Source organism: Glandiceps talaboti, chromosome 15 (assembly GCF_964340395.1).
Source record: "Glandiceps talaboti chromosome 15, keGlaTala1.1, whole genome shotgun sequence".
Classification (NCBI taxonomy): Eukaryota; Metazoa; Hemichordata; class Enteropneusta; family Spengelidae; genus Glandiceps; species Glandiceps talaboti.
In genome coordinates, this window is record NC_135563.1 from 18336605 (window position 1) to 18350931 (window position 14327).

The 14327-nt window shown below is 35.2% G+C and overlaps 1 protein-coding gene across 4 annotated transcripts in view; it reads right to left on the reverse strand.

The window, feature by feature from the left end:
• LOC144446862 (fibroblast growth factor receptor 2-like) overlaps nt 1–14327 on the reverse strand; it is a 28476-nt gene that overhangs the window by 8052 nt on the left and 6097 nt on the right. For 3 of the 4 annotated variants that reach the window (XM_078136705.1, XM_078136703.1, XM_078136704.1), the window contains exons 3-13: nt 8463–8732; nt 7559–7839; nt 6373–6402; nt 5338–5461; nt 4550–4731; nt 3833–3925; nt 2649–2799; nt 1823–2085; nt 1276–1406; nt 452–564; nt 191–301 (exon numbers count right to left, since the gene is read on the reverse strand). In XM_078136705.1, the coding sequence (XP_077992831.1) occupies nt 191–301; nt 452–564; nt 1276–1406; nt 1823–2085; nt 2649–2799; nt 3833–3925; nt 4550–4731; nt 5338–5461; nt 6373–6402; nt 7559–7839; nt 8463–8732 (1749 nt within the window). The remainder of the gene's footprint in view (nt 1–190; nt 302–451; nt 565–1275; nt 1407–1822; nt 2086–2648; nt 2800–3832; nt 3926–4549; nt 4732–5337; nt 5462–6372; nt 6403–7558; nt 7840–8462; nt 8733–14327) is intronic. The other variant, XM_078136706.1, reaches the window with a different exon arrangement.

Below are 14327 nucleotides of genomic sequence, written 5' to 3' on the forward strand. Positions count from 1 at the left end.
TTCATCTGTGTTTTTATATCTATGGTATAAACAATAAGAAAGATGAATTTCCATGTTTTTCATGGACAACAAAGTATATCTAATCTAAACTAATCTAAAAAAAATATTTTCTTCCTAGGAATTAAAGTTAAAGTCATTTAATTGTTTTGCTAATTTTATCACAGCTTTTTTTCTCAAAATACTGACTTACCATCTTGAGTACAACAACCAATGAGGTTGATAATATTACGGTGTTTACCAATGCCTTTCATCATTTCCATTTCCTGTACCAAATCTGACAGTTCTCGCTCCGTTGCACTCACTGTTAGAACAAAACACACCACACAGATTACTACATGCATGTATAATGAACCTATCACTAATGTCCTTTGTTTTATCATGATAAAGTTTTAGTATTGCTGACCGCGAGCAAACCTGAAATGTGGTAGATTTTAAAGAAAGAAGTAATTACCTTTCAACATTTTGATGGCCACGGTGGTTGGGTGGTCCTTGCCCTCGGTTTTCAGTTGAGCCTTTACAACTTGACCAAAGGCTCCTTCTCCAAGTGGTTCCTGTAGTGTTAGACTGCAAGTAAAACATTCCAAGGCCACATAAGACAATACATAGACAAAAGACTTCCTAGACTACAGACATAGTCATTACAAATGTGGTTACTTTCATTGTGAACTGGGGAGACTGCATTGATTACTCGCCAATCTTAGTCTGTTGACTTTTTTAGAATACAGAATACAGTTAATTTAGGATCATTTTTTAAAATTCTGGACTAACTTTATTATTATTTACAGCTCTGCCAGACTGATGGCATCTCATATCTAACACTATGTTCATACTACAAGTGTGAGTTTCACTCTCAGGCAACACAAAGTAGTGAAACTAATAAGCTGGATTTGGACCCATTCACACTGAATTTTTGTACCTGACAAAGATCACATACAAAGTCATCCAATATTAGCACAGCCTTCATTTGTTCCAATCATTTAGCAGCAACTCTAAACTTTAACCCTTACCTAGGAAACTAAATACACTTATGTAATCAAATGGAATTTTGTGTCAGACGCTAAAGATAAGTCAACTCTAAACTCCATTGTACCTGACCTAAATTTAACTGTTCATATTTGGGTTTTTTATGTCTGGTAAGACTAGAGTCACTCCACTGGCTAAATGAGAGCCCCTATAAGTTTTCATCTTGATCGGAGCTGGGCTGTTACAGTAAGCAATCTGACCACTTCTCAGATACTTGGCAGAAAAAAAAGTTGGCTTATTTCTAAAACTTACTTGTCTCTGCCTATTTCCCACTCTGGATCACAAGGTACTTCGTATTCTGATAGAACAGTCAGTGAGGAGGACATTCTACTACGGAAATGACTCATCAATGGTGCTGAAGAACTTGTTGATGACGTTGATGGCTAACAAAATAAATACATACAAAGATATTGATATCACATGTCCATATACCTTTTATTGTTTTCTCTATAATCATTAATACTTTGTTGAAAGATTCCTGATAAATTATTATGGTAGGTATGAGGCACATTGAAATATAACTAGGAATGAATCCTCATTTTCAGGAGTGCAAATAAACACACAAATTTTTCATCTCAGTTGTAGGGTACTTCTACTGCTCTGATGTGTATAGCTCAAGGGTGAGATTGATACAACAATTTGGGTGAGGCTACACAAAATTTTGGAAGTGGTGTGGACACACAAAATTCTGGAAGTGATGTAGCATATACAAAATTTTGGAAGTGGTGTGGAATACATAACATTTTTGGAAGTGGTGTGGCATATACAATTTTTTGGAAGTACTATGACATGGACTTACTTGTCGATGCAAGAAGGGTCTTCCATAACCTGGCATACCAATGTACAGACCATTCTCAACAATTGTTGGCTGGGGTTTAGGTTTGGTTTCTTTCTTTTTACCAACGAAAAATGCACAAATACAAGCCACAATGACAAAAAGCACCGTTCCACTGGCAACTGCTGCAACAATAATGATGTCCTTGTCTTTCTTTATTAATGAGTTGTTCTCCCCTCCAGGTGACCCATTTAATGAATCGGTCACATTGGGTTTGACTGTTGGAACTGCAAAAGATTGGGAAGGAAATGTCGCAAAATGAATGGCAAGTTCAGATCACACTGCAAAAAGTAAACAACCATGTGCAAAACTTAGGAACTGCTTTAATAAGTCTGGCATGAAAATATCCGTGTATATTGTATACAAGGATATTTTCATATTACTAAATGACTCACAGGTGTACAGGTTAAACTCTTTATACCAAACGTTTAGTTTAGTTTAGTTTAGTTTAGTTTAAAGAGGCCACATGGATGAGATTGGTTGTTAATTTTGGATTTCTATAACAATTTTATCAAAATAAACACCAAATCCTCATCTATATCAATCATCCTTTAACATCCATATACATTTATATTCTCATTTCAACACAACACTACACAACACAACACAACAGGTTAATCTCTCACAAACCAACAACTTCACTTCTTTATTGCAAGCCCTTGTTGATCAAACCATTCTTAAACATACATTCATTTCTGGTCATCTTCTCAGCAACTCATCTGTGTGTATTGGATTTTTGCTTTGGATAATAATTTTTTTTTTAAAAAGTATGTATGTAAAACATACTAACCTGGTGGTGGTATCACCGTTAACCAAGCACTCTGGTAAGCGATTCCTATGGAATTACCTGCCAGACATGTGTATTGTCCAGCATCTCCAAAGGTTACGTTGGTTAAAACCAGTTTTTGAGGATCCAATTCAGTTGTTGTGTTGGCGTTAGTCTAAACACAATAAATGTAATGATTATTAGATACTGCTGTAGTTTTGGAATGCTGGTTTCAAAAATGGAAGTGGAGTAAAATATCCAGTTTTCTATATACATGTATAGTAATTACAATAAGAAGCCTAAATAAGCAATGTAACACATTCAACTTACTAATATTTGTGAAAAACAATGTGATAGAAGACCTACAGAAGCATTTCAATAAACCTTTAACAGCTTGTGCAATTTACCTTTACTCAAAAATAATGGTGCAATTTTTATCATATTTTCACCTGAGTCTATTGACAGGTCTTGAAAGAAAAAAAAGATTTACTTATGGCTTAAATCTTCTTCACCTTGAATTTTCAAGATAACAATTGCAATGTTTTGTCTACAGCCTACAGAAATCTACTAGAACAATAACTTTGCAACACTGTCATAAACTTTCCATGTTCAAAGGAGTTAAAATGTAACAATTTACTGTTACTTGTAACACTGTAACAAGTGTTTGTTCTGTAGCATAAATTAAGGAAAACAAGAATAAATGTTGTCCACAAGTTAGCAACACTGTAGCAAAGATATTGTCTAGTGCCTAGAAAACAGGAAATAAAGAACAAATAACTCTACACCTCTCACCACAAATCAAGAAATTATACCATACCCACCACCAACTACAAATTCTCAATCAAGCCAAGTTCAAAGGATTAATCAATATAAGAGAACCTCATTTTGTTCCAACAGCAAATTTACTGAGATTTTATTTGACAATTTTTATTTATTCAGTTACAGTACGAATTTAGATAATTTTAGGTACATCTAAGTCTTACAATAAGACTATTGGGTTCTAATATGAACATTTTACATCAAAACAGATTTGATCAATCAATCCTTTGATTTCAATGGTGTCCACATACATTTTAACAGTTTTTCTCAAGGCAACTCATTACCATTGTACTGTTAGACAATACAGTTTTTGTTTCTTTGAGAAAAATGATTGAATTACACCACAGCTTGACCGAAGAACCACCCGAATCAGACTCATTTTATTATACCTTCTCCGGGAGGCACACAAATAGTTGTGATTCCTGAAACAAATTCTTTAGCATATCATCACAGGTCCACTCTGGATGAAGCGGCCATTCACGCTTTGCATGCAAATAAGACAAAATACATGGAATATTAAAATGAAGGGTAACATTCGTATAACACAGACCTGTCCACTTGCATGGAGCCAGCTTCTGTGTTACAAACATGCAATGAAATAGATACAAACATTACATTGTCACAATGGGGTACATCAATCATTACAGATTTAGAAGACATTATACATGTATGCATGGTTTTACAATACTAGATCACAAAACAGGGTTTGGATGGAATATACAGGATCTGAGATGGGTAGGAGTTGCTATTTTCTGGGTTGATATAGGGAATACAGGGTTGATATACAAGGAATGTTGGTGTGATATTGGGTGGTAGGAGGGTGATAAAATATCATGCGGGTTATATACATGGCATCATACATTTGTTTTATAATGTTTTTTTCATGCTTGAAGTGGCACTACTCATTCACTGAAGTCATTATGTATCATGCAACATTGTTAAGTAGTGATATGAGTTGAAATTGTTCCAGTGATGGCCTTTCATTTGTGGCGCCGTGCCGTTTGACTGCCATATTTGCCTCGTTCCACTACAAATAAACTGATCATTCACCAAATACTGGAAGTTTTAACCCCTCTACTGGTTCTTGTTTTTGATTTGATATTTACCTGCATGATTTCAAAGTGTTTGGAAGTGTTCTTATCACTGCCATTTATACTTTTCAACCACTGGATATGGGGATGAAGATCACTGATGATAACCTCACATCTGAATACTGCAGTCTCCCCGATGATAGCTGTTACATTTTCTGGCAGGTTTGTATTTAGTATAGGCTCATGAGCTATTCGTGCTGAAATTGAAGTTTTTAACATTTGAAATTCAGGATGCAACTTGGAGTTATCACAGCTGCTATATTCAGAATGGGAGCGCTAAAACACTGATAACTCAATTAAAATATAAGATCTTTGAAAAGTCTTATTCTCTCATGGTATTATTGGTATATATGTACTGAACATTTCACGGTATTCACTTGCTGAAATGAATGTACAATCAAAGAAAATCATCATGTGATATGTTGTCTTGAGGGTATAACATTGGCTTGTTTTATTTGTAGATAAACTACTAAACACTACGCTAGTTCCATTGCAATAGTTGGAATTTTAGCCAGATGTGCCACTAATTGTTTGGATTGATTGATTACAGATCTCAACAAGCCTTAGAACCAGTCATAGAAATTTGGTTGTAATTGGCCCATGTGTTGGGGACTATAAAGTTTAGTTATGTCCACAGCCAGGTGTGCCACCAACACTAAATGTTGATTGGTTGAAATCAATTTTATCTAGATATATGACTGACTTCTTGCATATAAGAAATGGCTGTTTGAGTCAATGAAAACAAAAAAGACTTGAGCAGACTATATGACACTGACGTGAGTACAATACAAATGTCTACTTACAAATTACATCAAGTTCATAGGTGGCATTAATAGATCCATACTGGTTAGTGATAACACATGTGTAGAACCCATTATCTGATGGTACCAGGTCTGTCAACACCATTGCCCATGCCTTGTGTCTCACCTGGGAACAGAAAGATAACATGTAAATGACCTGCACCCATGAACCTCTTCATAGGGCTGGATTTGCCATTTCACATCTCTACCAACTGAATTTGGACACATCAGATGATTTTTGACTAATAAATATTACCCTTTTAATTGCAGTTGAAGGTGAGATTTTAACGCAGCATGTGAAAATATAAGAAATTGAAAATGTAACACTTCCTACTCTTAAGATTTAATTCCTCTATATTTTGAATATTACATAACCACACACCTGCAAAACATCCAACATGTGAGTTCATGATTTCAAACCTAAATTAGAAGACTCTATATATATTCCCAAGGTATAAAATTTTCTGAAGTCATTATCAATTCAGGAATAAACATCTCTTAGACCTTTGTGTGTGGACTCACATGGTGGCTGGAATGTCCCATCACCAGGATAACCATCAAGTTCAAACTTATTATCAAATAAGCATTTTTTTTTTTCATGTTAGCAAGATGCATTCACACATTTACATCACCATTTTTACTTATTTAAGGGTTGTTTCCATTGATGCTTTATTCTGATTAGTCATGTAAACCCATACACCTGTTCATTGGCCAATCAGTGCCTTGTATTTCAGTTGAAGTTAATATTGCTGCTGGCTTTTAAGGTTTGTTTAATCTCTGAATATAAGTTACCCTTGCTGTCCATTCACCAATCAAATTACTTATCTTACAATTAACTTATTCAGTATATAACCTTACTTATCATTGGCTGTCAGTATTCATTGGGTCTTGAGATGTGAAAAGACAAAAGTATCTGGCATTAACTGCCAGACAATATTGTTATTAGTTCCCACCACCTGATGATTGCAACTAAAATGTTAGAAACACAAAACAGAACAGAAAAGCACAGAGGACAAACTTGACACCACACATAATTACCTTATCATTTCTAGTTTCTCCAGAGGTCATCTGATAGACGTACAGTGGAAAAGAAAAAAACACTCTAAATTAGACTACAGGCTAGATCTACTTCTACATGAAAATTAAAAAATTAAAACCACAAACACATGAAACGTAATTTTACCAGACCCAGTGATTCATGTCCATGATGAACACACACATTATCAATTGCTACCAGTGGACAACAGGTACAAGTCTGGTAAATGCGGCTAAACACAACACAACACAATGACAACTATCTTATGTTACATGATTCACTTACAACAATGAAATTTGAATATTATGTGAAATTTGCATATTATTTTTTTATGACAGATGTACACCAAACATAAAGTATACCACATTTCATCAGTTTCTTCATTTTTTAGGTAGGTTGTGAAATTGGCAACATGGTTGTAACCATTAGCTATTTGACAATCAAGGATATTTTTTTTTATTACCAAGACACGTGTTATACATTACAATCAATCCCAACTGAGTCATGGTGCACAAGTCAGTAATTCAGAAACCAACAATGTGACATCAAAACTTTACATTGAAAGTAAATTTTACATGTTATCAGCTTAAATACCTCTAGGGATGGTAATGGATCTTTTCAAAGAAAACTGACAGTGTCTGGTATACAAGCTTTATGTATAGTAGATACCATTAAGCAATGTTTGATACACTACATGTTCAAAATAATGTAGTATTTACATTGCATTTTGACCCTGGGGTCTCCCGAGGCCTGTTTTACACAAACCACCCTGTAGCAAACCCTGACCCTGTATTATATACCCACGCTTTCTCAGGCTTGTGTCTTTTTTGTTTGTTTACGTGATCTTTCTCATTTTCTTTCTGGTTGGTCATAATTCAATTTCCAGTTTAATGAGTATACTATGGTTTCTTTGTAAATTTCACTCCTAAACTCAAGCTTCTCAACCGTTTGACACCTCGGTTCACTATTACAATGTCATATGTCATCCCTTTTCATTCATTGTTTCTACTTCACTGCGAAATGAAACATTTACTACAAAGCAACATCTAATAAATCATAAGTTGTCTTTATGTTCTCCTCTACAACCCAATATCCCCCCTATCAAATGGCCTGATCCTCCAGCAGAGCCCAAAGGATCAAACCATATGTTACAGGGTGGGGGGTAGAGAGCAGGGGTTTCACCCTCACCTTGTACCCAAAACGTCGCTCTGTCATATCCATATTGTCTTTAAACCAAGTAATATTTGGTGTAGGCTGCCCATCAGCATTGCATCGGAGTCTAACACTGCTCCCTGCAGGCTGTGCAACAAGAGTTCTTGTCATTTTGTGGGGAGCAGTAAAGAAAGGAGGTATTCCACTTTCATCAAATGAGGATAACTTCCGAGATTCTGTCGCTGTTTCTTCAAGCTCTCTATCTTCTCCCACATCAAGAGAGTCATAATCAGTACTGTTCTCCTGATCAGGAAGACCTACACAAAACACAATACAATATATTGTAATATATACTTGTACATTATAATCTAGTTTAGATGCTACACATGGTATTGGGTCATCTCTTCGCCCACAGAGATCAAGAGATCGATGTATGGATAGCACCAGACTATTATAAGTAGTTACTATCATTGTCTTTCAAGAATGTTACTTTGATATGTTTGCTTCATCCATTCTCCACTTTGTTACAATACTGGCAGATTCATCAGTATTTCCCCAACACTCATTTCAGTCCAATCATGGTAAATACAGACACAGTAGCATACACCATGGGTGGTCAAAATATTGTAGGACCATATCTGAACAGATAAGCCATCACCAGACAAAATCTATTATCAACTCTTTCTTTATGTAGTCTTATCAGAGTTTGACACTGTTTTTTTTAATGGTCCGTTACACCACATTAACATTTCCACAATAAATATTTTCGAAGACAGAGATATACATTTCGTATGTACGTATTACACACGCAATATAATACAAAAATAAAACAGAGCCACTATTTTCAAATATGGCAGTGAAGTTTTGATCAAAATACTTCAATATTTGTAACTAAGGTACTGTAAAATATAAACAAGAAAAAAATGTATCCATTGCTTACCGTTAACAACAACTGTAAAGTTGCCCCAAAGTTCCCCGTGATCATTGGTCACATAGCAAGAGTACATCCCCGCATCTTCTGGTGACACGTTGAGGACACGCAAACTCTGCCTCGTTGTTATGTATTTAACAGAAACTTTATCGATAGGTTCTCCATTCAGAAGCCACATCACTGCTGGGCGAGGATTTCCTTTTACCTCACATTTCAGTCGGAACTCATCATTATTAACCACCACATAAAACATCATTGGCTTGGCAAACGTGGGTGGACCTGCAAGAAAATATTGATAAATTTCAATAGTAATTGCAAACATATTGAGTTGAAAAACACATAACCTGGTAGAACAGGTCTATACTTTAGTGACAGAATCTCACCCCAACCCCCCATTTAAACTTGTTTGTAGTGACATTACAGATTTGGATGAGTGTGCATGGAAGTATTGTCACATTAAAAATTTGGCTATAAAATGTATCAATGTGGAATAAGTCTTTCCAAACTTCCAAACTGCACAACTGAAATTCAAACAGGCATTTCTCTTTTTCATAATTTAGAGTAAGTTCACAGCAGTATCATATATATACAGCCTTTTCATTGCTAGGATAAGTGTAACTTTGCACCACCATTCTATTAATGTACAAGAAACAAAGCTCAATCATTAAAAATACCAATATCAGACAAGGATTAAAATGTAGGTATGGAAACAGTTGCCTGGCAGAGCTTAAGAAAAATTGGACCTGCAAAAATGAATAAAGCTTTGAAATCCATCATTGATAAGAGAGCACTAGCTTAGACCATTGGATTCAAACCATGTTAACCCTTTCATGACTGGAGACGAGTTTTAAATAATTTTGGGACCCAATTTATATGAACATTTTCATAGTTATAATAATATTACTTTATTAGGAAATAACATTTCTTTAATTCCAGTCTAAAATGAAGCTGATATATGCCAAAAACTTACATAAAAACAAGAATTTTGTTCAAATAATTTTGGCGGCAAAGTTTTCAGTACTGAATGGGTTAATGTTTATCAGTGAACATTTTGAATGCAGCAACACCACACTGCATTTAATTAATAATAACTTGTTCAGATGATTCTTTAAATTGTTGGAAATTTTAAACTCTGATACGAAAATCCTATGTTTGTTGTAACTGTGACATGTTGAAATACAAGGCATACCATTGGACAAGCCTTGTATCAAATAACATCATCATGTTAAATGATGGATGTGTACAAATATTGTCTAGAACTTATACAAAATTGTGATTTCATGAATATTCATTTCTCTATCATTTGTTGACGTTTTTCATTCAATTTCAAGATTTCCTACCCTGTAAGTTCTACATAATGTTTTCTGTTCCACCAGTACTTTTTAAAATGGTGCTATTTCGAGACCAGGTTTCCATACCACAGGTAACCAGCAGTGTACCACTAACGATTCACAAGGATTGCCATCCCTGGGAATTCCTGGTCTCAAATTTCTGCTTTACTGGGCAGCTCTGCAAACTTATGACCTGTCGCTGTGGTAAGCACTGCGGCAATTCAGGCAAAGAGAAACAGATTATTCCTAATCTGATAAATCTACTAGCATACCCACTCGTTTGTAAACTTCCAAATCAATAAACGACACTCAAAAGGACCATTCAGAGCTCATTTTTTTATTTCCTTTTCATTGATAATAACTGGGTAACGCTGAAGAACCTCACTGAATTATTTCCTTTCAAAAAGTTGATAAAAGGAACAAGCAAGTTAATAATTACCAAGTGTGTACTAAAACCCTAAAATTCCCAGCATGACTCCACATCATATTATAATAACTACCTCTATAAATCAGCCAAAATTGCTAGAAAACCTTGACATTTGAAAAGATTTTCACATCAAAACTTGCAAAGACTTAAGTTTATGTGAAAAAGCATGCACAGTTGTCAGTTTTAATCAAAGGACATGTTTGTTGGTTAATGAAGCATGGTAATCTCTGTTAAAATCACAACATAGCAACCGAAAATGGACTGTTTACTATGAAATCTATCATTTTTTTAATGATTGGCCATTGACATAGCAACGTGACATGAGTCATTAGTTGTGTATCACCTAATCCATTTTATTCTGATTGGCTGGCCGGGCATAATCTGAAGGGGTAACAAAATTGGATTGTTTGCTGACACAGTTATCAAAGTTTTAATGGGACTTGTACAAAGCTACTTCAAAATACACTATCTCCTAATTGAGCATCTGAGAATGGACTTTACATACGGAAATCTGGACTTTTCTCCTTTTTATTTTTAAATTTCGATTTATCATGATGCATAACAATAGAATAAAAATGCTGGAGTGTATGTAGTTTCTAAGCTAAATTTTGACACACTAGTTTACATTTGGCACACCTTTCCTAGCTTCAAGCTACCTTACTCTTTCACCAAGGAATGTGAATTGCAGCACCTACTTTGACCTAACGAACTGACCACTAGCCTGAGTCCCTCCTATCTGAACATGTTTACCTGCATGCATCAGTCACCTAAAACCATGCAACGTAGTACAATGACATCACATTCTACTACGAATATACAGTTCAGAATAGATGCTCATCGATTCTTCAATTTATTCATCTTGATCTTGACTACTGTAGTTCCAAAAATAGATTATGCTATTAAAATCAGAGTCAACCCCCTACTACAGTTGTTACATTTTATGTAAAATGTATCAAAATAGGTCACATGTCTGTGAGTTGTGTTCACAATAACATAGCCCTTGTGCAACAACAAATTTTCCTATGCCTACACAATGCACACTTTCACTGCCTACATTATACACAGCCTATCCATAAGTCTGCACAAATTCAGGAAAGTTGTGGGGTTTTTCTTCAGTTTCATTGCGTTGCGTTTCTGCTTGGGGCTGTGATATATTTCATGGGAAAACTATTGATAGTAAAACTAGATGCCAACAGAAGATGCCAACAGTTCAAAGATTAATAGGCTATGGTATACACAAAGTGGTCAATCTGAAGACGAGTGGTTTCACTCCAGTTCTCTCACTTCTTTTTCTCCCCAATTTATGGGACCAATCCACACCCATATGACAAAGTTTTTTAACAGTTGTAATCCACTACTATCTATCTATCACCTTTGCCACAATATGCTAATTTTGTAATTTTGAAAATAACTTCATATAAATTAGTTTTCAAAGTCATGGCGAAAATTCAAATCTGGTATTTGTTATAATTGATTGGCAGACTGCAAATTTGTAATTCAACCTATGCACTAATCTACATATATTTTTATTTCATCTTAATTTTTGGGTCGTTAGAAAATTGGTTTTACCGGAGTACAGCTGTAATTACTTGCAACATGCAGCTCTTATCAAAGAAAGACTCCTAAATAATATAAATCAACGTTCCAATGAATCAATCTCTTACTTCTTATATTGTGTTTGAATCTTGAGAAAATTGCTGGATGATATTTTAAAAAATGTAGTTCAGTGGACCTGAGATATGCAGCCACAGTAACTTTGATTATTTTCTATCTCTAGGCTTACATTAGACATATGTTCGAAATTGTATATGTTCTGTGCCTGTATTTATCAAGAAGGTCATGTCCAATGTCAAGGTTTCAAAACAATTACACTAAAAGTGTTTTAAACTGACCAGCTCAAATTAAATACTAACTAGTAAACCCTTTGTGTGCCTTAACCTTGGGCAGAAACTTAAAACCAAACTTTGGTAAATTTGAATATGTTTGGAAAACAGTCATACTAAATAGGTATTGTATATCAATGTCAAACATACAAGGGACTTAGTACAAATTACTAGTAGGTCAGAAAACTATAGTACTGTCAATATTGTCGCAATGACTTTCCTTCATTTCTGTGGTTGGGACTTGCTTCATCTGACATAATGACAATTAACGGGTCCATTTTTCAGACTGACAGCAAATGAGTTTGTAGTTACTTCATGCACGACTTGATTCATGCATGATTTGCTTTAGTACGCTGGCCTGTCGTGAAACCGGAGACGCTTTTGAATGCCTTGACTAAACCGGAGTAAACACAGTGCCAAGCCCCGAATAGTGGCAGAGACAGGACTCAGGCTTGTATTAATCCATGGTATGCTGTATGTATGTGATACATTATACGTAGTGTTTTTCTAGTATTAAACTACAGATAATTCACTACCAACTCACCAGGTCTTCCTATTATCTGTACTTTATACTTATCTCACCTTTGACCCCAGCCACTTAACCAATCCTGATAACTCAAACGCACCGATTTCGAAATAAAAACTATGTATTTCATAAATTTTATCCAGCACGCGGCCATTTATTTATGGGTTATCTTGGCACCTGCAGGCTGTGTTGTTCTGCGTTGACTTTTAGTGTCTTAATCTGGCACCAAGTATTATCTTCCTAATTCCATTCTTAGATACATATTAATTTACATCTTTCCTTCAACAACACGTAGACAGTATTCAAGTTATTAAAACCATCAAAGCCGAAGATAGAAGTATCGCCATCATTTAATTCATCACCAAATTCCGCGGATGAGCAGGGCCAATACCGTGTATCATATAGCTAGTAAATGTACCCCTACCCGCTGTGTCCTTTCAGCATCATTAATCAAATAACTGTAGCCATTTTTAGACTGTCATTAAACGTGCCTACTGACCTGTCAATCAGTCTCATCCTGTGGCCAGACAATACTGGGTAAGGGCTTTTAACTTGTTCCTTGTTAAAGTAATTTGATTTAAGTCAATAATGAGTCCACGAACACCCAGCTATGTCTATTGATTTAACTGAACACTCATCTTAACTACAACAGGTGTTTGTAATACATCATGACCTCTTGATCTTTACTATGGTTTTCATGTAATTCTATTGTTCAATATACTTCATACTTTTTGGCTCTATTACTTACATTGTTTTCATCAAAACTTTGGGCCCATGGCAATATTTCACACATGCACTATATTGAGAGAGAAGAAACCCCCACCCCCCACCCCATTCAATGTTAAACTTGGGACCCTTGGTAATATTTTACACATGCACCACATTAAGAGAAAAGAACCCCCCCCCCCCCCCCCCCCCCCAATGTTCATTATATATCATATTTACTGGTTTCATTACTTAGATTGTTTGAATCAAAACTTGGGTCCCTTGGCTCTTTTTTCACACATGGACTATATCTCGCCTGTGAAAAAAATCATCATCAATCCACACAAAAAAATATTTTCCCTACACACTAAATAACTAGCTGTTTTACGTGTACACAAGTGTGTAATAAATAAAAGAAATAATCCAGAGATTTTGGTACATAAAAAACATTTCTAATAACATGCCTGTTCTCTGTTACTCACAATCCTCTGCAACCAAGATTTTAAATAATTTCTTGCAATTTCAAATGCAAACCAAGTTGTCTTTATTGCCAACAGCTTCTGTTGTTACAATAACGTCTTTGTTTTTATACACAGTAGAGGTTATTCAAGATCATGCAGACCATACAATGTTGAACATAACTCAAGTTTTCAAATGTCAGGTGTGGGTTTGCTCTGTATAGTTGAATTACAATGATGGAAATGTTCCAAAACCAGTATGTGGTAGTATAGTGAATACTTCTAAAAGTACTAACTTATAATTTATCAATCACGTACATAATACCTAATAAACTGAATGACATTTGTTATGAAACTTGCATGTTGACACAAATATGCATAAAGCTGTCAGTATCAGGATACTGCCACCCAAAATATGCTTACACCTACAAAATATTTTTGTGACAGTATCTTATTCACGAGTCACCATAAGTTTTATTTCTTAGGAATTTAGGCTTCTATGAAATTAGGATATCCTGTATAACCAATCTGCATCTTATGAGTC